General features: G+C 49.8%; 17 protein-coding genes across 17 annotated transcripts; 9 read left to right on the top strand and 8 right to left on the bottom strand.

The window, feature by feature from the left end:
- Positions 1–84: 84 nt before the first annotated feature.
- On the bottom strand, positions 85–552 carry B9G98_01403 (40S ribosomal protein S24-B; the record flags this gene model as incomplete). The annotated part of the gene is made up of 1 exon (XM_024807961.1): positions 85–552. The coding sequence occupies one exon, from the start codon at positions 550–552 to the stop codon at positions 85–87; it is 468 nt and encodes a 155-aa protein (XP_024663729.1).
- A 416-nt stretch (positions 553–968) lies between these two features.
- B9G98_01402 (Acetyl-coenzyme A synthetase 1) lies at positions 969–2,981 on the top strand (the record flags this gene model as incomplete). Its single annotated transcript, XM_024807960.1, has 1 exon — positions 969–2,981. One exon carries the CDS (start codon positions 969–971, stop codon positions 2,979–2,981), a length of 2,013 nt encoding a protein of 670 aa, XP_024663728.1.
- Positions 2,982–3,033: 52 nt separating this feature from the next.
- B9G98_01401 (hypothetical protein) lies at positions 3,034–3,801 on the bottom strand (the record flags this gene model as incomplete). Its single annotated transcript, XM_024807959.1, has 1 exon — positions 3,034–3,801. One exon carries the CDS (start codon positions 3,799–3,801, stop codon positions 3,034–3,036), a length of 768 nt encoding a protein of 255 aa, XP_024663727.1.
- Positions 3,802–4,030: 229 nt separating this feature from the next.
- On the top strand, positions 4,031–4,972 carry B9G98_01400 (hypothetical protein; the record flags this gene model as incomplete). Its single annotated transcript, XM_024807958.1, has 1 exon — positions 4,031–4,972. The coding sequence occupies one exon, from the start codon at positions 4,031–4,033 to the stop codon at positions 4,970–4,972; it is 942 nt and encodes a 313-aa protein (XP_024663726.1).
- Positions 4,973–5,025: 53 nt separating this feature from the next.
- Positions 5,026–5,895, top strand: B9G98_01399 (putative 1-acyl-sn-glycerol-3-phosphate acyltransferase 5; the record flags this gene model as incomplete). The annotated part of the gene is made up of 1 exon (XM_024807957.1): positions 5,026–5,895. One exon carries the CDS (start codon positions 5,026–5,028, stop codon positions 5,893–5,895), a length of 870 nt encoding a protein of 289 aa, XP_024663725.1.
- Positions 5,896–5,932: 37 nt separating this feature from the next.
- B9G98_01398 (Ran GTPase-activating protein 1) lies at positions 5,933–7,114 on the bottom strand (the record flags this gene model as incomplete). Its single annotated transcript, XM_024807956.1, has 1 exon — positions 5,933–7,114. One exon carries the CDS (start codon positions 7,112–7,114, stop codon positions 5,933–5,935), a length of 1,182 nt encoding a protein of 393 aa, XP_024663724.1.
- Positions 7,115–7,250: 136 nt separating this feature from the next.
- Positions 7,251–7,727, bottom strand: B9G98_01397 (Multiprotein-bridging factor 1; the record flags this gene model as incomplete). The annotated part of the gene is made up of 1 exon (XM_024807955.1): positions 7,251–7,727. The coding sequence occupies one exon, from the start codon at positions 7,725–7,727 to the stop codon at positions 7,251–7,253; it is 477 nt and encodes a 158-aa protein (XP_024663723.1).
- A 249-nt stretch (positions 7,728–7,976) lies between these two features.
- B9G98_01396 (hypothetical protein) lies at positions 7,977–9,365 on the top strand (the record flags this gene model as incomplete). Its single annotated transcript, XM_024807954.1, has 1 exon — positions 7,977–9,365. One exon carries the CDS (start codon positions 7,977–7,979, stop codon positions 9,363–9,365), a length of 1,389 nt encoding a protein of 462 aa, XP_024663722.1.
- Positions 9,366–9,411: 46 nt separating this feature from the next.
- B9G98_01395 (hypothetical protein) lies at positions 9,412–9,775 on the top strand (the record flags this gene model as incomplete). Its single annotated transcript, XM_024807953.1, has 2 exons — positions 9,412–9,447; positions 9,494–9,775. 2 exons carry the CDS (start codon positions 9,412–9,414, stop codon positions 9,773–9,775), a joined length of 318 nt encoding a protein of 105 aa, XP_024663721.1.
- Positions 9,776–9,777: 2 nt separating this feature from the next.
- B9G98_01394 (GTPase-activating protein gyp1) lies at positions 9,778–11,139 on the bottom strand (the record flags this gene model as incomplete). The annotated part of the gene is made up of 1 exon (XM_024807952.1): positions 9,778–11,139. The coding sequence occupies one exon, from the start codon at positions 11,137–11,139 to the stop codon at positions 9,778–9,780; it is 1,362 nt and encodes a 453-aa protein (XP_024663720.1).
- A 242-nt stretch (positions 11,140–11,381) lies between these two features.
- B9G98_01393 (Methylenetetrahydrofolate dehydrogenase [NAD(+)]) lies at positions 11,382–12,335 on the top strand (the record flags this gene model as incomplete). The annotated part of the gene is made up of 1 exon (XM_024807951.1): positions 11,382–12,335. The coding sequence occupies one exon, from the start codon at positions 11,382–11,384 to the stop codon at positions 12,333–12,335; it is 954 nt and encodes a 317-aa protein (XP_024663719.1).
- Positions 12,336–12,366: 31 nt separating this feature from the next.
- On the bottom strand, positions 12,367–13,317 carry B9G98_01392 (Ribosome biogenesis protein RPF2; the record flags this gene model as incomplete). The annotated part of the gene is made up of 1 exon (XM_024807950.1): positions 12,367–13,317. The coding sequence occupies one exon, from the start codon at positions 13,315–13,317 to the stop codon at positions 12,367–12,369; it is 951 nt and encodes a 316-aa protein (XP_024663718.1).
- Positions 13,318–13,430: 113 nt separating this feature from the next.
- On the top strand, positions 13,431–16,448 carry B9G98_01391 (hypothetical protein; the record flags this gene model as incomplete). Its single annotated transcript, XM_024807949.1, has 1 exon — positions 13,431–16,448. One exon carries the CDS (start codon positions 13,431–13,433, stop codon positions 16,446–16,448), a length of 3,018 nt encoding a protein of 1,005 aa, XP_024663717.1.
- Positions 16,449–16,504: 56 nt separating this feature from the next.
- Positions 16,505–18,787, bottom strand: B9G98_01390 (Exocyst complex component SEC6; the record flags this gene model as incomplete). The annotated part of the gene is made up of 1 exon (XM_024807948.1): positions 16,505–18,787. The coding sequence occupies one exon, from the start codon at positions 18,785–18,787 to the stop codon at positions 16,505–16,507; it is 2,283 nt and encodes a 760-aa protein (XP_024663716.1).
- A 335-nt stretch (positions 18,788–19,122) lies between these two features.
- B9G98_01389 (Aldehyde dehydrogenase 5, mitochondrial) lies at positions 19,123–20,613 on the bottom strand (the record flags this gene model as incomplete). Its single annotated transcript, XM_024807947.1, has 1 exon — positions 19,123–20,613. The coding sequence occupies one exon, from the start codon at positions 20,611–20,613 to the stop codon at positions 19,123–19,125; it is 1,491 nt and encodes a 496-aa protein (XP_024663715.1).
- A 1,011-nt stretch (positions 20,614–21,624) lies between these two features.
- Positions 21,625–24,000, top strand: B9G98_01388 (Multiple RNA-binding domain-containing protein 1; the record flags this gene model as incomplete). The annotated part of the gene is made up of 1 exon (XM_024807946.1): positions 21,625–24,000. The coding sequence occupies one exon, from the start codon at positions 21,625–21,627 to the stop codon at positions 23,998–24,000; it is 2,376 nt and encodes a 791-aa protein (XP_024663714.1).
- A 155-nt stretch (positions 24,001–24,155) lies between these two features.
- B9G98_01387 (NET1-associated nuclear protein 1) lies at positions 24,156–26,369 on the top strand (the record flags this gene model as incomplete). The annotated part of the gene is made up of 1 exon (XM_024807945.1): positions 24,156–26,369. The coding sequence occupies one exon, from the start codon at positions 24,156–24,158 to the stop codon at positions 26,367–26,369; it is 2,214 nt and encodes a 737-aa protein (XP_024663713.1).
- Positions 26,370–26,413: the final 44 nt, after the last annotated feature.

The following is a 26,413-nucleotide window of genomic DNA, read 5'->3' as shown; positions in this document are numbered from 1 at the left end:
AGCGAAAGCCGGGAAAAGGGGGCCGTCTGGAAAAGCAAAGTTAAAGAGATAATTTTTATTACTACATGCATTCGTAGATTGTGTTTAGTCGCCGCGCTGGCGCTTAGCCTGGCGACGGCCAGTACCGAAGATCTTCTTACCACGGTTCTTCTTCTGGGCGCGCTGCTGCTTGGAAACCTTGTCAATCTTCTCGGCAAGGCCGTAGCGGACCAGCCGGTAGCGGGGCTCAAACTTCTTCAGAGAGTCGGCAGAGTCGTAGACGAGACCAAAGCCGGTAGACTTGCCACCACCGTACTGGGTCTTGAAGCCAAAGACGGAGACAGCGTCCTTCTCGGCCTTGTAGATCTTGGCCAGCTTCTCACGGAGCTCGTCCTTGGAGACGTTAGCACGGGTGGGGTGGATAACGTCGATAACAAACTGCGAACGGTTAAGCAGAGGGTTGCGCAGGAATTTGCGAGTACGAATAGTGACCGCGTCCGACATGGTGATGTGAACTGTGCCTTGGCGATGATTCCTAGAGATGAGTGAATCGCGCACTGCTGGGACGGCCATTAGGGCAGCAGCCCTAGCAGACCCTGGGCGCGCACCCGCAGTTGGGAGGTTCTTGCCAAGTACCCCTCCCCGGCTTTCAGCTTAGTAATCAACGGCGTTCGAAGTAATGACAACACCTCCAACAGCAGCGGTTTCTTAATGAGATCAGGCTTGGCTTGGCCGGTTTGATTCACCGCAGTTATATTCGGTTGCTTTCGCAAAAAAACCAAACACATAGATTATCAACGTCCATATTCGTATGCTGCTGAAAAAATCCCTTCTCAATGGCCTCACCTTGCCTATACCACATCTTTTCTCAACAAGTCGCTTGGTGCATCATGCATATCTGCTGTACCCCACTCAATCTGCGGGGAGAGTGCTGTGATATTTAGACTCCACACCGACCTTCGACAAAGTCCGTATCTCTCAGCACAAGAATGAACCAATTGATTGACGTCAAGGCGGTTGCTCCGCCCAAACAAAGCGTTCCCCGCAAGGGCTCGGGCCAGGTCGCAAGCACTGAAGAGTACCAGGCGCTCTATCGCCAGAGTATCGAGAACCCGACGTTGTTCTTTGGCGAACAGGCTCGGAAGCTGCTTCACTGGTATCGCGACTTTGACACCGTGGTCAGTGGTGACTTTTATGGGTTCTCAAACCCGCCAAGCTGGTTCAATGGCGGGCTAATTAATGCCTGCTACAATGCCGTTGATCGCCATGCCAACGAAACGCCGAATCAGATTGCCTTGATCTACGAGGCCGATGACGAGCGGCTCAATTACAACGTCACATACGAGGAGCTGCTTGCAAGAGTATGCCAAACCGCGCAAATGCTCAAGAGCATTGGCGTGAAGAAGGGCGACATCGTTACCGTTTATATGCCTACGATTCCAGAGACCGTTTATACTATACTTGCAATCTGTCGTATTGGTGCCATGTTCTCGTTAGTATTTGCCGGGTTCTCCCCCAATTCCCTGCGTGACCGTATCCAGCATGCCAACTCGCGGGTTGTGATCACCACTGATCAAGCTCTCCGCGGTGGTAAAGTCGTCGAGACAAAGAGCCTTGTCGACCAAGCTTTGGAGGGCACAGACTGCGTCGAACATGTGGTTGTCGTCGAGCGCACGGGTGCAAAGGTTAATATGGTTGAGGGACGTGACTTTTCCTACAATAAGACTGTGCCCACTTTCGGTGTCTATTGTCCTGTTGAATGGGTTGATTCAGAGCACCCTTTCTTCCTCATGTACACTTCCGGGTCTACTGGTAAACCCAAAGGACTCCAGCAGTCTACCGCAGGCTTTTTGTTGGGAACCGTGCTTTCTTCGAAACACGTGTTTGGAGTCTCGCAAGGCGACGTCTACTTTTGCGCTGCAGATGTTGGTTGGGTCCTTGGCCTATCGCATGCTATTTTTGGCCCGTTGCTCAATCATGCTACCACTATTATTTTCGAGTCTACCCCGTTACATCCCACACCTACGCGGTTGTTCGATGTGATCGACCGTCACAAGGCCACCCATCTGTATACTGCTCCAACTGTTCTACGACTCCTTCGACAGCATGACGAGGGTCAAATCAAAAAGTACGATCTCTCTTCTTTGCGTTGCTTGGGTACTGCGGGTGAACCTATTGCCAAGGATGTGTGGGAGTGGTACTTCAACGAGGTTGGCCGTCGCCGGTGCTCTATCTGTGACACTTACTGGTTGACCGAGAGTTGCATGGTCATGCTCACTACAATTCCCGGCGTGTCAAATATGAAACCTGGTGCAGCGGGTATGCCTTTCTTCGGGGTCAAACCAAAGCTTCTTGACGACAAGGGCCACGAAATTACATCCCGACCCGCCGAAGGTACACTTGTATTCAAGAACCCTTGGCCGTCAATGGCTCGAACCGTGCGCGGTGACCACCAGCGATACCAGGAGACTTATTTGAAACCGTTCCCTGGCTACTTCTTTACCGGCGACGGAGCGGTCTTTGACAAGGATAACACCATTTTCATTACTGGACGTGTCGACGATGTGGTTAATGTTAGCGGCCACCGCATCTCTACTGCCGAGATTGAATCCGCAATCATGACTGCTCAGGCCGAGAACCTTAGCATTGCTTCAGAGACCGCGGTCATTGGTGTCAACGATGACGTTACCGGACAGGCTTTGAACGCGTTTATTGTCCTTGAGCCGCACTTCCAAGATAAGGGACACGCAAAGGTAGTCGAGCACGCTATTGAACATGTTGCTAAGGGCATTGGCAAGTTTGCGGTGCCCAAGAGACTGTTCCTGGTGAAGGACTTGCCCAAGACCCGCTCAGGAAAGATTATGCGTCGTGTTTTGCGTAAAATTGCCAGTGGCGAAGAGGATCAACTCAGCGACCTCTCCACGTTGAGTGAGCCGGCTGTTATCGACCATATCATCCAGGTTGTCAAAGCGTCCTCTTCTCAACCACGGGCCCGTTTGTAAATGGTCAAATATATTATAAACAAAATACTTACAGATTGCGACGGTTTGCAGATCAGTTTTTACTCGAGGGAGGCTTTTCAAAAGCTTTCGGGGTGATTGCCAATGAATTGACTGCGTTCAAAGCCAAAAACAAAACGCTAACGACAAGGCCCGCGACAATCGTACCCATGAAAATGGCAGGGGAAAAGTACGTGTAGTTTTGGAACAAAGACTGGTACTTTTTCTCCTCAATGGGACCCTTTGACTCCGGCTTGTCGATGGACACATCTTTAATCTTTGGGGTAGTGCGATATGAAAGGAAAAAGTCTCCGGACGCTAGGCCAGACACCGCTCTCTTCAGGACCTCGTCGTTCTTGGTCAGATCGTCGGCGTCGGGGAAATCCAGCGTGACAATCCGCGCACCAGCATCAACATAGTGTTCATACATGCCTGTTTCAGGATCCACTTCGATGTGCGTAACATCGCAATACTCACGAACCCAGCCCTCGGCCAAGCCCTGATACTTGGCGCTATCCTTGACCGTGGCAAACAGCTCACGGGATTTTGAAGAGGACACGATATGCTCCAAAAACGGGGTGTTTTTCTTGGTGATTTCCCGCTCGCTAACCTCTGGTTGGTTCACAAACACATACGCCTTGTAGGGACAGGACTCTAGTGCTTTGAGCATGATGGCAGACTCAATCCAGTCAACAGAGAACTCATGAGAGCTTCCAGATGGACGTTCTTCTAGTGGACGATTGTTCGACACCAGAATAAACGGCGACGTATCTTGAAATGCCGCCGCACTGGCAATCACATTCAACAACAGCCACGGTCGCATGGTTAATCAGCACCGGGCTGAAGTAGAAGGTTGATATAGGACGTGGACCGCATTCGATAGACGGCGAATAAATAGCATTGAATAGATTTAAAACGCGCAATGACTCCAGTTACCAATTACGGAGTTCGTGGGCGTACATCATGCTGGGTGGTTCAGTTCGCCCTCTTTTCTGAACTTACCCACTGTCCGGTTGCCCGTATCAAAAGCGTTTACTAGCACGCTTTCGTAAATGGATTCTTTCGATAGTTCAGCTTTCGATCCCGACGACGACTTATTTGCCAACTTTAGCAGTGTGTGCTTGAAAAATAACGCCCACCTCTGGTCCAAGCGCTGTTCCTGGAATATCGAACACGATGCCGGCGAACACATAACAACTCTGCCTATTAACTTGAGGGCAGTGCAAACAATGCCCCGGAAATCGCGCGTGTCCATTGTTGCCCCGGTCGACCTCCAAGCTTCCAGAGCCCCTGCGGAGCCGATGCCTCCCTTTGAATTCCCGGATTATCAGAATCCTAAACTGGTAGACCAGCGGCACTTGTCGAGCTGCTCTTTCCCACCAACACCTCCAAGTGTTACTGAAATGCCACTACCACCGCCTCGACTGCAGACTCTCAGGCGGATCAGCGAGGTCAGCTTGCAACCACTGTTCGACGATGTCAGCCCTTCAGATGCTTCACTTACAGAACTAAACACTCTATGGATACCAAAGAAGCTTGATTCGCCAGATAGCGAGTTGTTCAGTTTTGAAAAACCCGAGCCCTTGGTCCAAGAGGTCGAGCATCAAGAACCCATCCAACCACTTCAAACATATGAAACTAAAAAACTTATTCCCGAATTTCAGCCAATGCGCCCGCTCGACAGCAATCGTTGCTCGCCTGGACTGAAACTGAAATCTTATGCCACCTCAAAAAAGGCAACCCACCGCATGTCGGTCCGAATGAGAGTGAGACCAACTGGTAACGCATTTGGAGCTCCATTATTGAATAATATCACCGAAACATTTGATTTTGATAACCAATGGCTTAGCAGCATCTCACCACTTGGGGCACCGCCGCCCTCGTGCCTCAAGCACATGCAACGGCCTATCAAAACATCCAGGACCAGTACTAACCATACTCCCTTTGTAAAAGTACGAGTGAGCGACAAGCAAATCGTCGTTTGCTCACCTTAATATTATTGTTGTAGATAAATCTTTCTTTGTTGTACCTGCTACACGTTCTCACTATGATCCCCACTAGTGAGGCTATTACGGCTTATGGATTTGCAGGATCAATCCTTGCGCTGATGCTCATATTTGCATTCATTATACATCCTGTCACACGGGTGTTGCCGTTTTCTGTGCAAGCTGCAGTTCGGGGATGGGTATCTGGGTTAGCGCAGAGTGGGTTCAAGGTTTTGATCAATAAAGCATTTGAAGTCGAGCTGATAGGCGATAAAATCGACCCCAATGAATCTGCAATAGTTATTCTGAACCACTCATCCAGCTTGGACTACCCGCTAGTAACCACACTTGCTGCGGAACATGGGGTGGGGAACAACTATTTCTTTTTTTCTCACCGTAGACTAATAAAGCTACCGACTCTGCCAGTTATGTGGAGTGTGTGGCGAGCAAATGGTAATTGGACTGCTCCTTCACATATGCTCAGTTACGTTTTCCGTGATGTCCCCCATAAAGCCCCGAGATCTGGGCCTAAATGGGTTGTGCTGTTCCCAGAAGTGAATGAGTTCAACCCAGCATCGCACCGTGAACACCAGCTGATTTGCTGTGCAGCAGGTGCCCCTCTGCTGAAACATTTGCTTTATCCGAGATACCCAGCTTTTGTTCAGGCAGTGGAGTATTTTAGGCACTCGGAGATAACGACTGTCTATGACCTCACCGTCCAGTATCAAGCAGTTTCAAGACCTTTCCGCAAAGAAGTACCCACCTGGCGTGAGTTTATTTGCTCGCGCAAGTTGTGGAAAGTTACAATAATTGTCAATAAACACGCTATTACTGACATTGGAAACAAGCCTAAGGCGATGCAAAAATGGCTGGAAAAAACCTGGTACAGGAAAGACCATATACTCGAAAAACGCGAGAGGAAAGCAAAGTAGGACCGACTATCAGCTCTATGCAAGGTGGTTAATTACTTTAAATAGTCGACTTGGCGAGTTCATCAGCAAGCTGGTCAACCTCAGCGGACTTTTCAGCGGCGACTGGCTCATCCTCAGCATAAGCAGCATCCCGTGATCCAGCCTCGAGCTCGTGATTAAGTTCAATGTCGCTTTCTTCTTCGGCGTCACTGTCTTCCTCCTCCATGTCGTCGAGTTCATCGAGCTCACCGGTTCCCCGCTCCTCAAACAGGGTCTGCAGCTTGTCAACAAGGTCGTGATCCTCACTGAAGCAGTTACCGTTAAGTTCAAGGAGCTCAAGCTCAGGCATAGAAGACTCAATAGCATCCACGAGATGCTCAAGACCTTTCTCATTGATTTCATTGTACTGGAGACGGAGTCGTCGCAAACCTTTGAGATTGTCACTCTTTTTCATGACCTGGGCGAGATGCGCACTTCCCTTGGCTGAGAGAAGACAATCGCTGACGGTGATTTCTTCAATCTGAGGCCATTTGCTAATGACCTGGGCCATGGCAACTGAGCCCTTTTTTGTGAAAGTGTTATCTTGCAAATCAAGCTTCTTCAGCTCGGGGGCATGTGCCAGGCCACTCAGCATAAGAAGCTCAATACCTTCTTGGCGAATACCGTTCTGGTAGAGACGAATCTCCTCAATGGTGCCATGAGCCTTGATGAATTTAGCCCAAGCAGCCATGGATCCATTCTCCAAACGGTTACGACCACAAATAACTGTACGCAACTTGGCAGGGTGGTTCGCGGCCTTTTTCTTTTCTGCAAGGTGCTCAAGAGCCTTTCCGACCCGAGATCCAGCTTCAGGACCGAATCCGTTGTTTGCGAGGTGGAGGTGCTCGAGAGGCACGTGAGCAGCCAAAAACTTCTCTAGAGGTTCAATGGTGGCAATACCGAACGCGTTATCACACAAATTAACAGTGTGAACATTAGGAAGCTCTACAATTGCCGACAGGAGATCGTCCATTGATTGAGGGATCTCAGAACTTAGGCGACCGGTGAACATATCGTCGAGATTTGCAACCTCAAGAGATTTGACGGTCTTGAGTTTGTTTGCAACCGCAGCACAGGCATCAACACCATATGAACTACCACCAAAGTTAGCGACTTTGACGCCATCTTTAAGGTCTGCAAGCAGTGGTTCAATATCCTCAGCGGAATCGAATTTTTGACCAGTAGGAATAGTAAACGACATTTCAAAGCTGAGGTAAGACAAAGCGGAGAAAGAGGTATAAAAGACTCGCATGGAGTTCAAGACTATACCGTTTTGGTTTATTTCTATAAGAAGGGCGAAATGATTTGAGCTACTTTTAAAAAAAATGTCATAAGGTTTACTTCTTCTTGGGGCCGCCCAGCGGAGAACCAATATCCTTGCCGCGCAACTTGATACCCAGTTTGCGCTCGATCTTTCCGAGAACCTGCTGGTTAGGAACAGCACGACCGGCCTCATAGTCGTTAATGACCTGGGGCTTCTCGTTGATAGCTGTAGCAAGGTCCTTTTGAGTGAGGTTCTTATCCTGACGACCCTTCTGAATAGCTTTACCGACGTCGGCCGAAATTTTGGCAGGAGGAGCAACGTTATCATCACGATCAATCTTGGCTAGACGCTGGCCCTCGGGGTTGCCAGATTTGTTGCCAGCGGCGAACTTCTTCTCAACTGCCAGAACGTTGCCCGACCGGCGGGCGGCATTGATCTCAGCTTGGGAGCGGGCAACTGTAGCTCGGGGGCCACCGCCACCGACGCGGGCCCGTGACCCGACAACGGTTTGGGTATCCCAGTCAGTATTCGAGGTTGGAAGACGACTCATTTTGTCTGTATGTTAATGAGAAAGCTTGGGTTACGCAATGGTTTGGGATTATATGTCAGGGCTTGGAACATTATAGAAGGCATGGGCGGATATGCATGAACCGATGACTGCATAAACGAGGTCTTGGTGTGTGGAAGGTCTAAAAAACACTATTTCGGTGGATTAAGGGCTAATGCATTTGCTGTTATACTTGAGGACCCATATGTTTGGCTGAGGGTGTTTGAGCGCTGCTTCAGGCCGCAATTTGTCATGTTGACGCTGGCCCTACTTCGCGGTCAGGATTGCATCGAGACCGAAGATGCCGGCGTCTTCTACGATGAGCGGCTGGTTGTGCGAGTCCATTATTCTGGACCCCATATCAACTGTCTGAAACTGGGTGTTGTTTTTGTCGCCAAGCTCAGTGTGCCCAATCCCACGACGAACGACGAGCACGAGTTTGTTACCGCGTTAGAGTCGCAACTTGATGTTGGGGATGCCAAAAAAGGTGAAAATGATGATTTAATTTGGAATACAGAGGTCCATCTCCGTCGCCCACTTTTTGACCGTAACGTAGGGGATGTTGTTGTTGAGTTTTCGGCAGCAGCGATTGGACCCAAGCTGCCAGACAAGCCCAGCGACCCGGTTCTCGATAGCTTACAGCCTGTGAATGCGGCGTCGCCTTTCTTAGCTCTGATGGAAGATATGAACCCTGACTTGAAGGTCGTTAAAAATGAGAATCCACCTGTGGAGTTGGAGAAACAGACTCTTCGAGTTCCGATTGATCTATCGCTAACACTTAATTTAAAAACTGTTAGACCGCCACGTGAAGGTGAACGTGATACTACTCTTGCTCAACTCATCTTAATTTGTGACAAAAAACTCGCCCGTGGAATCCGAGTGGAGGAGGTCGGGATGACCATGAATAGCGCTGGTACGATATCACCATTAGGACAGGTTCCGTTGCCGATTATTCTGCCACAGTCGGGAGAATGTGCATTTAGCTACAACATTGACTGTGTGCTATCTCATGGGTACCGTCGAGAACTGGTAGTTGAAGTTCGCCATACGGTTCTTGACGATACTGCTCCGGCCACAATTGATACTACTTGGACATCGATTGTTGATTTCGATGACATCAAGGGCCCTCTACCGAAAACGCCGACCCTCAATTCGACCCCGAGAGCAGCCAGCGACATAGACGCGGTTTCGGTGCGCAGCCTCCCCCGAAGTCCTTTGAACGGCATCACCATGACGTACAAGGGTCCAAACAAGGTCAAGCTGGGCGAGGAGTTTGAATGGGTCCTCATGGTGGTGAACAAATCTCATCGTTCTCGCAAACTGTGTGTTTATTTCCACTCCAAAGAGCCGTCTCGGCCGTCCGTGCCCCGCCTAGACGAAAGGCCGCTTGTGGCTGAGCTTCCGGCCTTACGACAACGCGTTATCCAAAATACAGAAGCTATGCATGCTGACTGCGGGGTCATAGCCTTGACCAATGAGCTCCGGATCGGGCACATGGCCCCTCAGTCAAGTTTTGAGGCGAAAATCCGGCTCAAGGCCCTGTCCCGGGGACTGCACTCGGTCACTGGCAGCGCAGTCGTCGACATGACCTCTGGCGAAACCTATGACACCGGCGAACTGCTCAATGTCATAGTGGAATAGCTTCTGTACATAATTTATTCCGATCGCTACATTGGACTGATTATTCATGATTTCTGTCACCAACAATCTCTCGAAAACAAGCGTAAGTTTGCGGAGGCATGCTGAGCCGGGAGGAAACTAACTAAAAGCCAATTCACGAGAGTGACTTGCGGAGCATTGTTGACGAGTGCTTTGCCGATTCCAAGGGCGACGCAAACCAGGTCGTAACCGAGCTGATTGCCAAGCTGGTGGCCCGGCCAGAGTCGCAAAACTTCAAGTTCTTCGTGACATACAGCTCCATAAAAACCGGCGGCCATCTAGAAACCGTAGCCGGTGCCCATTGGGACCCGCTCCACGACGGCACCTGGACCTACCGGGTCGAAACACCCTCAGCAAATGGAATTGTTGTTATTACGTGGATCAAAGCATGAAATTATTTAAGATGGGCAGAGCCGGTTTTGTAAAGGGTTTGGAACAGAAACGCTTCGCTGAGGATGAGTTCCACTTCTTTCTCAGTCCAATCTGCCGTGGGCAAGGCCTGAAGAAATACCATAATGTCCTGAAAGTCCTTGACTTTGATTTGCTCCTTCCAGTAGTTGAGGAAGGCCGCACAGACGTAGACGTGGAACGCACTGAATCCCTGCGGGCCCTCCGAGATGTATGTATCCCAGATGCGGATGGTACAGCCCATGGGGACTTCACGCATAAGTAAACAGTTCATCCAGCGGAAACTGAACTGCATGAATTCAATGCCCTCTGAACGGAGATGCTCAACAAGATTACGGTCCAGCCGTGTACATAAATCTTGAAGCTGAGCGACTTGCTTGTGAATGCCCGGTTGGGCGTGGATGTAGTTGTCTTGAATGCCGTCAAGCAGCTTGGTCAGACACCAGTACGCGTCGGCCTCGATGTCTCGCATCGACTGCTGAGGCACCGTTTCGGGGTCCAGATCGTCAACGGAGGCATGCTCAACATGGGGCTGTAGAAATGTTTGGATGAACGGAGTCACCAAGTCGTTGATTCCTTGAACGTAGCCACTAGCGGGATGTCTGATAGCCCATAGATATAATATGCGCTCCAGTGCCTTTTGGATAATCGGATGCGAGTATAGTTTGATGTGCGGGTTGGTTCGCGGCACGTCAATGGAGATTTGGTGCCACATCTGCTCGTCGAGCCCCGTGTTGAACACCTGCTGCACGCCATTATGGTACTCTTGGCGCTTCTTAGCAAGGGTCCGCTCTCTACGTTCGCCATTGGGCGCTAAGTATCCCAACAGGAGCTGCCACGTCTTTGGACGAAGCTCCTCGGGCACGCCTGTATACGACAGCTTTTTGAGGTGGGCCAAATCAACAATGGGTGCATCTAGCACCGCTTGGAAACGCCGGATACGGGAGATGCGGTTATTCATTTCCTCACACTCGGCAAAGGCCAGTGACTCGGCCGACTCCATCGCTTGGCCCGCCAAACTCTTTTTGAACTTCGCCCCATCCACCAGGTTGTGCTCGACATTGGCGTCCCAATCATCGTCGAGATCAAAGTACGACCCGCGCCGGCCTTTGTGCTTGTCCTGCCGTGACTTGGTGCGCTTAATTTTGTTCGGTGCAATCTGGTCCGCGTAGGTATACCCAGCGCCAACTGTCCGCTGGAAGGTATCTGATTCGTCTTCGTCGGACGGCTGGGGGGCCATGCTGGCAATTCTGCGGAAAAAGGAGGACGACGGCGCACCCAATCCTCCGTTCTCCCCAAACACATATTCGGTTCGATCCACCTCGGCCATTTCTGGCTGGCGACGCATTTCGTTGACAGGTAGAATGCGGTCGTATACGATTTCGTAATAAGAGCTTATGCGGTCACGTGATACACATACCTATCAGCCGGCAGTGTGCCCCGGTCAAACGGGTGTTTGAAGGCGTCTTTTTGTCCAGAGCCCCGTCGCGGCGTTCTTTTATCAAGCCTGCCATGTGATTCTGCGCACTCTGCAGACCACCTATTAACCGTCCGAAAAAATTATTACCTAAACCTCCTAAAAATCTCAGCATGTCTGTGCCCACAGCCTGCAAGACCGTTTTGGCGTCTTCAATCGCAAAGCCGTTTGCCGAGGAGCTGAAAGACGGCGTGAAACAGCTGGAGAAAAAGCCTGTGCTGGTCGGTTTCCTTGCCAATGCCGATCCTGCCGCTAGAATGTATGCAGACTGGACGGGCAAGACCTGCGAGGAGCTCGGCTTTGGCTATGAGCTGCGCGAAGTGCCCAAGGAGCGCCTCGAAGAGGCTATTCTGGATGCAAACGACGATAGCGCTGTAGACGGCATCCTCGTTTATTTCCCGGTGTTTGGTGGAACCCAGGATCAGTATCTTCAGCAGGTAGTTGCCAAAGAGAAAGATGTCGAGGGTCTTAGCCACATTTATATCCAGAATATGTACCAGAATGTGCGGTTCCTTGATGAGGCACAGACCCAAAAGAGTATTCTGCCTTGCACTCCCTTGGCCGCCGTCAAAGTGCTTGAATATTTGGGCGTGTACAACGCTATCCTGCCGTATGGAAATCGACTGTACGGCAAGACAGTGACTGTAGTCAACCGCAGCGAGATCGTCGGCCGTCCTCTTGCCGCTTTACTTGCCAACGATGGTGCCACAGTTTACTCTGTCGATATCACCGGCGTGCAAAAGTATACTCGTGGTGAAGGGCTTCGTCATGTCAAGCACGTGGTGTCTGAGACCGATCTGGACCTTGAGCATGCTGCCAAGATTTCCGACGTGATCATTACCGGTGTTCCATCTCCAGACTATAAATTCCCCGTTGAGTTTATCAAGAACGGAGCCGTGTGTGTGAATTTCTCGTCTGAAAAGAACTTCAGCCCCGAGGTCAAGCAGCGGGCTTCTCTTTACGTCCCCATGATCGGCAAGGTCACCATTACCATGCTTTTGCGCAATTTGCTACGGCTTTGCGTAAATGCACAAGAACGCAAGCATGCTGCAGCAGCCAAAACCTAAATATATTATACCTCTAAGTGTCTTAAATAGATCAATCCGAGAACTCTCCAAAGTCCTCTCCGCTTTCCTCTTCTCCACTGTCTTCCTCCTCGCTGACCTGGTCGAACTGACGCTTCAGACCCTTCATCTTGCGGGTCTGCAGCTTGCCAAAGTCCTGCTTCTCCATGTGGATGCGGCCAACCTTGTCGCCCATAATGTCGGTCTCTACGTTCTTCTTGGTCTTCTCTTCGATCTTGGCCCGCTTCATGGCCTGTTTCTCCATATCAGGGTTAGCCGCTTGGGTCCGGCCGACCTTGAAGTCAAACCGGGGTCCAATCTCTTCAAGCTCAACTCGTGGGACCTTGGGTGTGGTCGACTTGTATGTCTTGAGAAGATAAACGCGGAAATGAACCAGAGGAAGCGAAGGAGAGTCGTCGTCGACATTCTCGGCCGTGATGGAAATGACATGCTGCAATGCTGCCGGATCCAATGCCTCGCTTTCTTGGCCCCGGAAAAAGTCAAGGAACAGTGACTTGATCTGAATAAAAGTGGGGTGCGACTCGAACACTTCGCCATTGAAAGTAAACATGGGCTTGAGCCCGACGTGGAATGTGGTCTTTTTGAATTCCTGCAGCAACTTGGCCTGGACAATGCTAAGCTCGACCATGTCGTAGATCTGGTAGTTGAAGGTGCGGGCAAACGTCAGGGTGTTGGGACGCTTTTTATTGTGAGACGAGAAAACCAGCAGCGAGCTGTCGTTTTTCTCCGAGAAAAACTCCAAAGAAGAACTGTCCTCGAACGGCCGGACGTCGTTTTTCTTCTGGAATCGCTTCCCATCAGGCTTCTTGAGCGCACACAAATCAACCATCGCATCGTGCAGCAGCTTGTTGGAGTTGGCACCCGGAACAAACAACGCTTGCTTCGTATTCTCCACAACCTTGGGTGCCCGGCCATCCATCGCACGCTTCGATCTTGCGTTTTTCGCTTTAACAGTTCTCAGCATGTGGAAAATACTTTTGAAAAAAAAAATTCCCTGACAAATCCAAAAAGGGCCCCGGCTGCTGCCAAACCCTTAGCTTCCCAACACAAACACCTCGAGCAGGTGTCCACAAAAGAATGTCGACGTTTCGTAGTGTTAGGTTGTCTACGTTCGAGAAGCCCAAGTTTGGGCAATTGAACAATGCACCTGCGGGTGCTGATGTGAAGCCATCGCAGGACACGGTTGTCGAGCCGCTGGGCAAAATACAGAGCGTTCCTCGCCCGAATCTGATCTCGACGGACAGTTACCGCGTGAATATGCTTCCCGGGAGACCTGTATTTCTAGAGCACCAGGAAAGTGTTGGTGCGAGCGCGCAGATTGACCCGACGACTGGGTTTGCTCTGCTAAACACCTCCACTTCTAGCTTTGTTTGGTCCTATGTTTCTAGTGAATCCGTTCCGTTTTCTCTGGAGTTTGGCCAAAATGTGCCCGAGTCAACCACAGGAGTGCTGATTCCACCTTTCGGTGCTGCCACAGAACCAGGATTTGTCCTTGTAAACAATGAAACTGGATCAATAATTATGTGGGAGTCAGTGGGCAGATCGGTGGCCGACGGGCTGTTTAGCCAAGGAAACTCTATTGAGGGATTCATTCGACTACACGGAAACGAGACTATTGAATGCGCTGTGTATATTGACCAAGTCGGTCTTATTTGTACGTCGTCTGCTGGCAGGTTCTATCTGGTGACTTTGCGCGATGGTTTGGGCAAGCCGCAAATTTCAGTTAGTCGTATGAGAAGTTTTCGTGGCGGTTTGCTGGCCATCAAAGACACATTAATCACCCGCAGTTATCATCGTGAAATCGTTAGCATTGTCGCAGGGGCCCAAATCAACGAATCTGAGCGAGCTGTGTATATCTGCAACAAATACGGACAGATGTCGACCTGGCAGTGCAGCTCTCAGGGTACAGCCAAACTAATTTCCGAGACAGAACTGGTTCCCTTGTTGTATAAAGGTTTGTGCCTGTTGTATTCTGCAGCTGACCGGAGCCTCAGAATCCAGGATATTCAAGTCGACGGCACCAAGTTGTACATCTTGTCGTCTTTCCACCACGAAGGTAGCGTGTTCTGGCTAGTAGGGTTTGCTGAAATTGAAAACTCCTCCAATGTCACCACATCCTCACTACACCGCTTGCAATCTTATGTTAGTACGGAACAATCACCTGCAAAACTTATTGTTGGTGACAAGATCGTTTTTGCTTGCTTCTCTGACGCCGTGGTTCTTCTTGAGCGCTCGGCAGAAGCCCACAAAGCTCGTTTCGAGGATGCACTATTTGTTAAACCCAATGTCTCTATTTTCGGTGCTGGAACATCGAGTGCTGGTCTTGAGGTTGTGACAACCGCTGGAATCCTTGAAATTCATTTAAATGACCGGCTGACGCTTCCTACACCTCAAAGTCGAATTCAAGTTGCGATATCTCAATCTTCCTCTATTTTGCCGTTGGATTTACAGCCCCACACACCACTTGGCTCTCCAGCTGAAATTAATGAGGCCATTGTTGCCACTGTCAAAAATATTTCATCGCTAGAGTCTAAAGGTGATGCCAAGAGTACTTTGTTGTTACGCGCTGAATGGCTGAGAATGCTGATCACCGTCGTCGATGGTGCTCCTCTTCCTGAGGGCACTGATGTTCCGGTTGATCCTGACACTCGTTGGTGGCTCACAGAAGAAATGGCAATCCTCACTGCTGCAGAGGCAATCACTGACAAGACGATGAGTTCAAGCCATGTTAAAGACGTTGGAAATACCCCTGCTCTCTTGATTTCGCTTCTGAGTACCGCACCCGCCCTTGGATTTGCTGGCGTCTTGGCCGCACAAAATGCACTTCGAGTAGTCGGCACACCAGAAAAATTCCCCAAACGGTGCCCTTGGCCCGCTAATCGTGAACTTGTAAGTGCTCTAGAAAGGGCTGCTTCGGAGATCGACCCTGTAGTTGCTGAAGCTGTCCAGGCAGTTTGTGGAGCCTATAAACTGCGTTTGGGATACCTTGAAAGCCAAGGCGATAGGCAGGAGTACAAGAACGTTGTCCAATCTGTCAAGGTCAAGTCAGGTAATCTCATCATGGCTTTGTCGGATGTTGACTTCCCTGCTGCCATGCAAATTGCGGAGTCATTTGCCGTGGTTGAGCCTTTAGCAAGATTAGTCGCGAAATCATGGAGCCCGGAACCAACTCCTTCACAGACAGCTCAGCTTGAGGAGTATATTTCCAGGTTCGGCTATGAGTTTGCAGAAGTCCTTTTCACCCAGCTGCGAGATAATAACGATATCAAGACAGTTTTCCAAATGTTTTTGAGGAGTCACCCAGAATACTTGGCCCGTTATGTCGAGGAAAAGCAATTGTACCGCCAAGGTTGGGTGTTGGCATTCTTCCAAAATGACACTGAGCGCGCGGCTAATATTCTTCGCAAAGCTGTTGACACCCCAACATCTGTTCAAGAGAGGAGGGTCATTGCGAGTCTCCAAAAGTTGTGCGCTATTCAAGCTGGTGACGTGGATCTCAAAGAATCTGCCAACACCGTTCTTGAGGTGTCTAATGCGCAACTGGAGCTACAGCGTCAATACAAATCTGCAGGGGATTATTTGAGAACAAAACACGATGGTGTTAACGAGTTACTATCTCACTTTTTACCGAAACTGAAGACCACTCATCTCAAAACGGAAGATGTTATCGATCTGCTGACCTTTGTCCCTATGAAAACCCCAGGGAGTGAAGACAATTTTGCCCGAGCGTTCTCTCTCTTGAGCTCTCCTTCACAACGAGCCAATCTATTGGCTCAGCAAACCATCATTCATACAGACTGGTCGCAAGTAAATGAAGAAACGCTCAGAGATTCACTGCTCTATAAAACCTTACATTCGCTATCCAGCGAAGCCAACAAGAATCATCTTATTCACCCGGCATCTTGGAGCGCGCCTACCAACGCACCAGAAATCAAACAGCTTTACCCCTGGGCCACGCCGTCGAGTCTGGAAAAGCTTCACACAGACTTTACCAACTTCAACGCGACTATTGAGAAGATCTGCAACGAATATGACATGATGAAATGGCTGCATCTTTGCGTGCAACCTGAAGGCGAGTCGATGGAAATCGATTGATATATATATATAAATGTATAAATAGCCAAAAACTAAATACCACTTTTGGATGCTGTTTAGACTTTTCGGAAGTTCTGCAAAAATGTTGGTTGGCGCGGCTCGTCGTCGCTGCCTTTTGTGTCGACTTGGGTTTGCACAGCGACCAAGCGGACTTTGGCAATAGTTTCTCTGAGCTGCTTTTTGCCATGGGCCTTTGAAAGACCCATCATGAGCTCGAACAAATCAAGGGGCGCATCCCAGAAGTACTCGCGCAGCTGCAAGAAGCGGTCGGACATGTTGGGCAAGTCGGTTTGGAGAGTGTCACACAAACATTCGAGCACTTTGAAGACCTGCTGGATTTCTTCTGTGTCCATTTCGTATCTCTCGCTGCTGAAGAGCTCGTAAAGAGCGGCAATATCTTCAATCACCCGCTCATAGCCGTTGGATTTGACTTCACCTTGAGCGGGGATCATCGCCCGCAGATACTCAAGGGTGACCTCGCGACAAAGCTGCAGAGTGAAAATGTCAAACAGCTCTGGAATCATGAGCTCTTGAGCATCGTCCATGAACTCGCCCAGCGTGGCAACGATCTGGCCAATGATGACACCTTTGTACCATTTCGAAGACCGGAACAGTTTCTCAAACGCTGGCTTGGTATCGTTGAAAATGATGCGAAGCATTCCTTTGATGCACGCCTTTGTGACCTCAAAGTACCCGGCTTGAGCTTCGGCAAACTTGGCACGGACAGAACCGGCGTATTTACGACTTAGCGGCGCAGACCACTTGTTGCTGAGCTCTTCCAAATCGTCATGGGCCCGACTTTGATCGTTGGCCAAAGCAATAATGTACTCGTACAGTCCTCGCGGAACCTCTTCACTGTCGGGATCAGTCACACTGATTTCTCTTTGCACCTCGCTTTGAACGGTTTGGATCCACTCGTTCTCACGCTTCTTGAGTACTTCACAGCATGCATCAACACAGCCGGCAACAATCCTACCCTGGCCACTGTCTGCTGCGACTTCAAGTTGCTGTGACACGAGTTTGAACATGGTGGTATGACCATCCAAGCCCAGAGTGTTGTCGCTGTGCTTTTCGGGAGGAACTGAGCGAGTAACAAACGGCCTTTTTTCTGTGACAGAAATTGTACTGTACCATTCGTCCAATTTGGACACCAAAAGTTTGAGATAATCGTCGTAGAGGTCTTTCTCACGTCCATCCAAAAGAGGAGGCGTCAGTTGCTTCTTGGGGATACTCAGCAGTGTCTCCATGTGTTTGTAGTGTTCCTTTGAAAACTGTAACAGCAAAAGCAGAGTCTGGGCGGCCGGTTCGAACCGCATGATTGAATCCAGTAACCTGTGAGTTCCTTGGTGATAGAATTCAACAAATTTGTCCAGAATAGCCCATCGTTCGGGCACGCACTGAACAAGCAGGGTTTTGGCCTTGAGCAAGTCGCTGTAAATCCAATCGAGGTTCTCAAGTAACTCTTCGGGCTCAGTTTCAGGAGAGAATTGCGTCATGCAGTTGGTAAAGATCTCTTTGACAGAGGCCTCAATGGCTCTGAAAAACCGTTCGGTGTAATGCCGTGGCTTGTGGTTGAGCACAAGCTGGCCAGGTTTCAGTTTGAGAGATGCAGACGATCTCAGCCCAGCCATACGTTTGGGTGTTTTCATTTGCTGAGCCACATCGAATAGCAAGTCCTGTCGCTCCTCGTAGTCTATAATTTTAGCGACTCTGACCACCAGGGATCGGTCGCCAGTGGCCAGAATCTCCAGTAAACAAGAGGCGATATCAAACACCACATTATCGAAACGCTCAACGAGCTGATCCAGAGGGGCAAAATGCCTTCGGATCGTTTGACGAACGTCCATTGAAGAGTGCTCGGCGTACTTGAGGGCCTGTTCCTGAACCTGGCGCAACTGACTCAAGGCATAATGGGCCGGCAGAAGGTTAGGCATACGGCTTTCAATGTCGAATTCACCATCGGCATCCATGAGAGACTTGATATAGTCAATGTCGCGCTTCAAGGTCTGGAAATTATCCACAAACTTTTGGGCGAGGTCAAAGTTCGCGGCTACCGTGGACAGCTGTTGGATCTTGGAAAAATCACGTACCGATCGCACCGAGTCAGTGTGCTGGCTGTATAGTTGGCGCATTCCCGTTTGCACGGCATCAATGCGTTCTCGGGCTTGTCCCAATGTAGCCATGCCGGCGGTGAGCTGCTTCACCTGAGCAACCACGCCGGCCTGCAACTGGCTGTCTATAACATTTTTTTCACGTTGAAGTTTCTGCCGCAACTCCGAGATGTGTTCAAACGCATCTGGACTGTTCAGAAACTGAGCCACCAGATCGCTGTTGCTCATAAGTGATTCAAAGACTAGTCAGCCGGAATTGTAAGCCTTAACAATGACTCGAGCAAGAGTGCTATATCTCTACAAAGAGCTGTTGTACATGGGCAAAGACTATCCAATTCCCTACGAAGAGTTCTGTTTCAAGCTGCGGAAGGCATTCAAAGGCAAGAAAGAGCTGACAGAGTCCGAGGATATCGAAAAGGCGCTCGCGCTGGGCGAACACATTAAAAGTGAAATGATCGCACTACATAAGCTGAGGATTTACCGGGCAGTAAAACGCAATTACGGATACTAGCACAACATCAAGTATATCAAACCATATATTTATATATATATATGTATATTTATCACAGGCGTCCACCAAGGATACCGGCAATACGAATGGCCTTAGTTTCGGTGAAGTTCTCAAGAACCTCCTTACCGAGCTCGCGACCAATACCAGAAGTTCCGTAACCACCGAAGGGAACCTGAGGATGGAAATCGTTGTAGGTGTTGACCCAGACGGAGCCAGCACGGAGGCGGTGGGCCACATAAATAGCGCGGTCCAAGCTCTCAGTGTGGATACCGGAGCCGAGACCGTACTCACTGCTATTTGCCAGGGCAATGGCCTCGTCGACAGTCTTGAACTTGAAGACAGCAAGGACCGGGCCGAAGATTTCCTCGGTGGCAATGGTGTGGCTGTGGCTAACATCGGCGAAAATCGTCGGGGTGATGTAGTAGCCCTTGTTGCCGATACGTTTACCACCGGTCACCAGCTGGGCACCCTCTTCCACACCCTTCTGGATGTAGTCCATGACCTTGTCAAACTGCAGCTTGTTGGTCTGAGCACCGTAGTAGTTGTCTTTGTCGAAGGGACTGCCGACCTTGAGTTTCTCAACCTCGGTCTTAAGAGCAGCCAAGAACTTGTCGTAGATTCCCTCCTGAATGTATACACGGGAGCCGGCAGAGCACACTTCACCGGAGTTGTAGAAGATGGCGGCCAACGCGAGCTTGACGGATTTGTCAAAGTCGCAATCGTCGAAGAACAAGTTGGGGGATTTACCGCCCAACTCCAAAGTGATGTTCTTGACGTTAGACTTGGCTGCGCTCTCCATGATCTTGCGGCCAGTGGCAGTAGAGCCAGTGAAAGCGATCTTGTGGATACGAGAGTGGCTAGCCAAAGCAGCACCGGCAGGACCGTAACCAGAAATGATGTTCACAACACCCTTAGGGACGCCGGCTTCATTAAGCAGGCTTGCAAACAACAAGGCGGTCAGAGGAGTGGACTCGGCTGACTTGAGGATCATGGTGCAGCCGCAGGCCAAAGCCGGGGCGATCTTCCAAGACAGCATGAGCAAGGGGAAATTCCAAGGAATGACCATACCACACACGCCCACAGGCTCGCGGCGAGTGTATGTAAAGTGGTCGGCGTCGGTCTCGATGGTGTCACCGGTGATCTTTGTGGCCCAGCCACCGTAGTTGCGGAAAGTAGAAACAACAAGACCAACATCTCCAGTAGCCATAGCAATGGTCTTACCATTGTCCCAGGACTCGACGGCAGCAAACAATTCAGTCTTCTGCTCGATGAGATCAGCGAGCTTGAACAGGACGCGGGCGCGAGTCTCGGTGTCACAGTGCCCCCAAGTCTTGAATGCCTCTTCAGCAGCATCGACAGCAACGTCAACATCGACAGGCTCGGCCTCACTGATATTGGCAATTACTTCCTCATTGTAGGGGGCAATAACCTCAAAGGTTTTGCCAGATTTGCCTTTCACAAACTCACCGTTGATGAACAAGCCGGTGGGTTGCTCGTAGCTGATGCCATTGGGCGTTTTCAATTGAAGCTTAAGACCAGACATTGTAAAAATTGTTTAGCGATCAGGTGGATGATGGCAAAACACCCCTACAGATCCCGAGTTATATACGTGGGCAAACCTGCATACCCCGCAAATTCACGTATGTGTGCGAGCTTAGGGCCGCTTAGGGTTTGAAGCGCGGCTATGGATGGATCGGATCCTTGCCGGGCCTGATCTGCTGCGGAAATTTACGGGATAAAACGAAAATTTGGAATAAAGCCCGAGACCTAAATTCCAGTAGCACCGGGCCTCCATAATCTCTTCTCATAACTCTTCCCCGAATCCTCAACAAAACTGCCGCGACACGTGATTTCCCATACAGGGGTGCTGGGTTTGTAAGTTAAACCGGTAATCCCGACATTTCAGCAGGCCCTGACGACAGGGTAGGCATTGGCTCCGAGGAGCAAGCAATTAGGTTTCAAATTACCGAAATCCAGCGTACACGTGCGCCTTCGTTCTGCTCTTTCCTTCCCCACCTGTACCGTGATGCCCCCTCCTCTCCTCCCAATTGCGTGTGCATGCCGGATGGGGGGAATCGCTTGAACATTGCCCAGGCGTACCCTCGTTGTCGTGCATATCCTCCGCATTTTGTTATGTCTTGGTGTATCCCAACGGATTAATTCGACCAATTGAGAAAACCGGAAGACTGCGAGGTTTCTTGCGTCCTAACGGTTTCAGGTGATCTTCTGGTTACGGCCAGCTTGAGGTTGTACAGGTATATGGGGGTTGTCGTTAGAAGATCTTTGTGTCTTTTGTTACATTTGACTATGCAATGCTGGGGTTTTCTCGAAAGCCGATCTTGCCGCAGCTGTCATACCTTATCGGCTACCCCGCATCGCGAGCTCGAGTTCCTATGCAACTCACAAGACTCCTCATTCAGCACTTTGCTCACCCGATTACTCGTCAATTGTCCATTTTCAATATGCCACCCCCCTCCCAAATGGCTCTGGCCTCTGGGCTGAAAAGAATTAGATAAGCAAGGAATAAGGGCCTGCCAAATTTTTTTTCAACTTCATGTCTTCACGAGTTATCGTCAAGAACTTGCCGCCAAAGGCAACGGAAACATCGATCCGCGAGCATTTTTCGAAAAAAGGATTGATCACAGATGTGAAATTGCTGAGAAAGAAAGACGGATCCTCGCGGCGGTTTGCCTTTGTCGGTTACAAGAACGAAGACGACGCATTGTCGGCCGTGCAGTACTTTAACGAATCATTTATGAACACTTTTCGTCTTAGCGTTGAATTGGCCAAAACACTTCATGACTCGACATTGGTTTCGCAGCACGAGCGCTCAAAGCGAAAGCATGATGCTTTGGAAAGAGAAAAAGAGCGTCTGGCGGGTTCCAAACGTAGAGTCAAGATCGAAGACAAACAGGACGACAAGCTCGAGGAGTTTCTAAACGTTATGAAACCTCAAAGTGAAGTGGCCATGTGGCGCAACGACGAGACCCAAAATGGCCGCGGTGACACGGTTGTGCCGTCTGCCCCAGAAGACGAAGACATGGAAGACTTTTCCGGGTTCGCTGATGAAGCCGCAAAGTCGAAGCCAGAGGACGAACCGATGGTGGGGCTGGCTGCTTTTGAAGTCAAATCCCAAGCTGTCGAAAGCCCCAAGAGCGATGCTGATGAAGAGCCAGAGGTCGAGGACGACGAAAGGATCGCTCAAGACCCCTCAGTTTCCGATGCTGATTGGCTTCGTCAAAGACAAACCCGGATCAAGGAATCTGGAGAAAAGCCCGAAGAGCTCCCTCAAGAGCCTGAAAGCGTCCAAGCACCTGAAGATCCCGAGGCTACGTCTGAGCCAGAAGTCGACAACATCGAGGCTTTGATCCTCGAGACCGGTCGCTTGTTTGTACGAAATCTCTCATACACAACAACAGAGGAAAGTCTTGGAAAGTTTTTCCAACGCTACAATGCTAAAGAAGTCCATGTTCCCGTTGATGGCCGCACTGACAAGGTCAAAGGGTTTGCATACATTTCGTTTGAAGATCCTCAGGATGCGTTGCACGCGTACCACCAGCTCGATGGATCTAGTTTCGAAGGCCGTTTGATGCATATCATGGGGGCAAAGCCCAAAAAAGATAATAGTCTCGATGAGTTTGATCTCAAGCAGCTGCCCCTGAAAAAACAGCAGCAGCTGAAGCGCAAGGCTAACGCAGCCAAGCAACAGTTTAGTTGGAACTCGCTCTATCTCAACCAGGATGCAGTTTTGGAAACTGTTGCCAAAAAGCTCGGTGTCACAAAGTCGCAAATGCTGGACCCTACCTCAAGCAACATGGCCGTCAAGCAGGCACTTGCAGAGTCGAGTGTTTTGCAAAGCGTTCAAGAATACTTCCGATCAAAGGGTGTTGATCTCGACAAATTCTCGACAAAAGAAACTAGTGATAAAGTGATTCTCGTCAAGAACTTTCCATTTAATACAAGCATCGAAGAGATCTCAGATATGTTTGCCCAGTACGGCGAAGTCGTTCGCACATTGATGCCACCCGATGGTGGTCTTGCAATTGTGCAGTATCAAACTGCTTCAGCTGGACGAACAGCTTTCACCAAACTAAGTTTCCGTCGCCTTGGAAACTCGATCCTTTACTTGCAAAAGGCTCCCAAAGGAGTGCTGGACGAGAATGTTACCCAGGAAGTCGCTCAAGTTGTCGAAAAACCTACCACCGCGAAGTCGGCTTCAGATCTGCTCACTGTCGATAACGACGAGGATGCATTACTTGTTCACACCTCCCTGTTCATCAAAAACCTCAACTTTGCCACGACCTCGGCCGAGCTATCCCACCTGTTCAAACCTTTGGCAGGCTTTGTCAAAGCGCAGGTTCAAACCAAGCCGGACCCCAAGAATGCTGGTAAACGGTTGAGCATGGGCTTTGGTTTCGCTGAATTTAAAGATCTCGAGACTGCTACTACCGCCATGAACGCTCTGCAGGACCATGTTATGGACGGCCACAAGCTCCAGATCAAGCTTTCGCATCGGGGCACAGACCAGGCCCCCACCAAGGCCAAAGGAACTGCCTCGACCAAGATCATTATTAAAAACATTCCTTTCGAAACCACCAAGAAAGACGTCATGGAGCTGTTTGGCACATTTGGCCAGCTGCGCTCGGTGCGTCTTCCTCGAAAGTTCAACAAGCAGGCTCGTGGTTTCGCGTTTGCAGAATTTGCCACTGCCAAGGAAGCTGAACACGCCATGACACAATTGAAGGGTGCCCATTTGCTGGGACGTAGACTGGTCATGGAGTATGCCCAGGCAGATGCTGAGGACCCCGAGGAGGAGATCGCCAGAATGGAGGCCAAGGTACAGAGCCAGGTAGCCGCAGAGGACTTGGCCAGTATGAGAGTACGCGGGCAGCAGAAAGGTATTGACATGGATGAAGATGACCAGTTCTAATTTATTTATAGGGGTATATAATGATACACTTTTTTACCTCTCTTTCCAGCGGTTTAACGTGGGCTAGGGTGCTGCTTCGATATGCAGCTTAGAAACCAATTTTTTTTTTCCCACAGTTGAATAATTCCATCGACGCAAAAATATCGATAGAAAAGATGGAAGCGTCGTCGCGATGGAGAGTGACGTCGTCTGTGGGTGGCCGATTCCCGGGCGTTGATCCTGTGTTCTTCAAGGATCGCAGCCGGGTTGCTGTAGCCACGGCCCTCGCGATCAAAATCTATCAGCTCAACACCAAGCAGGTTGTTGCAAAGATTCCCATTGACGGGTTTGATATTTCCCAGTTGTACTTGACATCAGACGAGTCTACGTTCTATGTGGTCCGAGGAAATGGAAATGTTGACAGGATTGGCGTTTTGGAGAACAGCAGCGTCCGGCTTTCCTTCTCTAGAAAAATTGCCCATATCATTAGCGATTTGGAGTCCCAGATTACCGCTGTGGTGCAGGCACCAGAAGGACTTGGTATTGCGGTTTTGGGATCAGATAACGAATATGACGAGATCCACTTTGAAAAACACGCCGATATTTTCGCCCTGTCTCACAACAAGGAACATGCGGCTTTCGCTTACCGCAGAGCTAAAGATACTATCATCTCTTGCGTGAATGTACCTGCCAGAGTAGTTACCAAGGTCAATCGTGACAGACGCACGCATTCAATTGCTATTTCTAACAAAGGTTTGTTAGCGGTCGGTGCTCCCACTGGTGTTATCGATGTATATTATTCCAAGGGTATTCGGACCCTCAAGTGGCATTTGGAAAGAGTGCAGGCACTGTTTTTCTCGAGCAACGACGATTATTTGCTCTCAGGTGGTAAAGAGCGGGTCTTGGTGTTTTGGCAGCTTGCTACTGACCGCCAGCAGTTCTTGCCCCGTCTTGATGGAGATATTACTTCAATCTGCTCAAACACTGGAAACACTCTTTACGGTGTCACTCTGGCAAACAAGCAGCTGTTGTTTTTATCCGCTATCGAGCTCACTTCTCGGTTGCAAGTCGCCGGGACAAAGGCATATATGGCCAAAAACCCTGAGCGAGAGCGTCGTAAGAGAAAGAAGGCCAAGGCCGCCGAAGGTATGCTTGCCAGTGACTTTACGACCCAATTCACCATTCACCCCGGTACACGAAGCGTTTACATGTTCAGCGATATGCAGACTGACGAAGATTCCACTGGGCCCGGATGCCAAGTTCAAATCTATAACCCTTCGCGTGACGAGCAGGAAGGAGTGTTCTCGGTTGCTCCTACCATCCAGCAAGGTAAGGTTCGCAAGGAACAGAAGCTTCCTGATCCTGACACTACTTGCTTGGAGTTCACTCATGACGGAAAGTATATGATCACCATCGATGTTACACCACCAATGCCTGTTGACAATTTGATGAGCCGCCATGACCTCAAAGTGAACTTGAGGTTCTGGAAACAAGATCCTGAAACCAATAAGTGGGTTGTAACCACCCGTGTTTCCTCTCCACATGGTGCTGGAAAGCGTGTTTTGACCGTGTGCCCCAGTGCCAGCAGCAGTTCTGTTCTTACCGCTTCTGAGGACGGTGGAGTTCGTATGTGGCGACCAGACGAGTCCACAGGGACCTGGTCTGTCCGCAAGATTCTGCCCGCATTCAATCTCAAGTCTAAAGCAGTCCAACTTGCCTGGTCTCGGGACTCGTCCGTTATTGCTCTTGGGTTCGAGACAAGTGTTTATTTGATCGACGCACAAAGATTCAAAGTGCATCAGGTAGTGCCCAATATTTTGGCCTCGCGGGTTCGGGGGCTTGCTTTCATGGGCAACTATCTTGCAGCACTTTCCAAAACAAGCCTGGTTATTTGGGATATCGTGGCTCACCATCAGCTCTGGTCTCTTGGGCTGGAGATGGCCATGAACGGCAACCGGCTGATGACTGTTGACCCTCAAACCAATGAAATGGCTCTGGTAGTAAACTACTGGACAAACGAGTACTCTCTGCAATCGAAAGTTTTGATTTTCGACGCGGCTAGCCCGGTGCCCAAAGCCATCATTGACAATGCAACAGCCATCAGTGCTATAAGACACGTTCGGGGAACTTCAAGTTACTATTTTATTAGCACCCGGGGTGTGATCAGTATTTTAGCTGGAGCAGTTGCTCCGGAATCTGCCAACAAGCCCGATTTGCAATCTACGCTTTCCACCCTTTATGTCGAGTCGAAGGCCGATTACGACGACATGGTCCTGGACGAACAGGTCGACAAAGTGCTCAACTTTAACTCATTTGACAAGGTGTTTGACGGTGACAGCACCAATTTGGATGCTCTATTCGATAAGGTCATGACTCTCATCGCATCTTGATCCATATAAATCTTATTAAGTAAATACGACTGCATACCTTCCTC

This window comes from Wickerhamiella sorbophila, assembly GCF_002251995.1.
Source record: "Wickerhamiella sorbophila strain DS02 chromosome Unknown contig1, whole genome shotgun sequence".
Lineage (NCBI taxonomy): Eukaryota > Fungi > Ascomycota > Dipodascomycetes > Dipodascales > Trichomonascaceae > Wickerhamiella > Wickerhamiella sorbophila.
The sequence above is the reverse complement of the archived record's forward strand: the minus strand, read 5'-3'. Positions and strand labels throughout refer to the sequence as shown.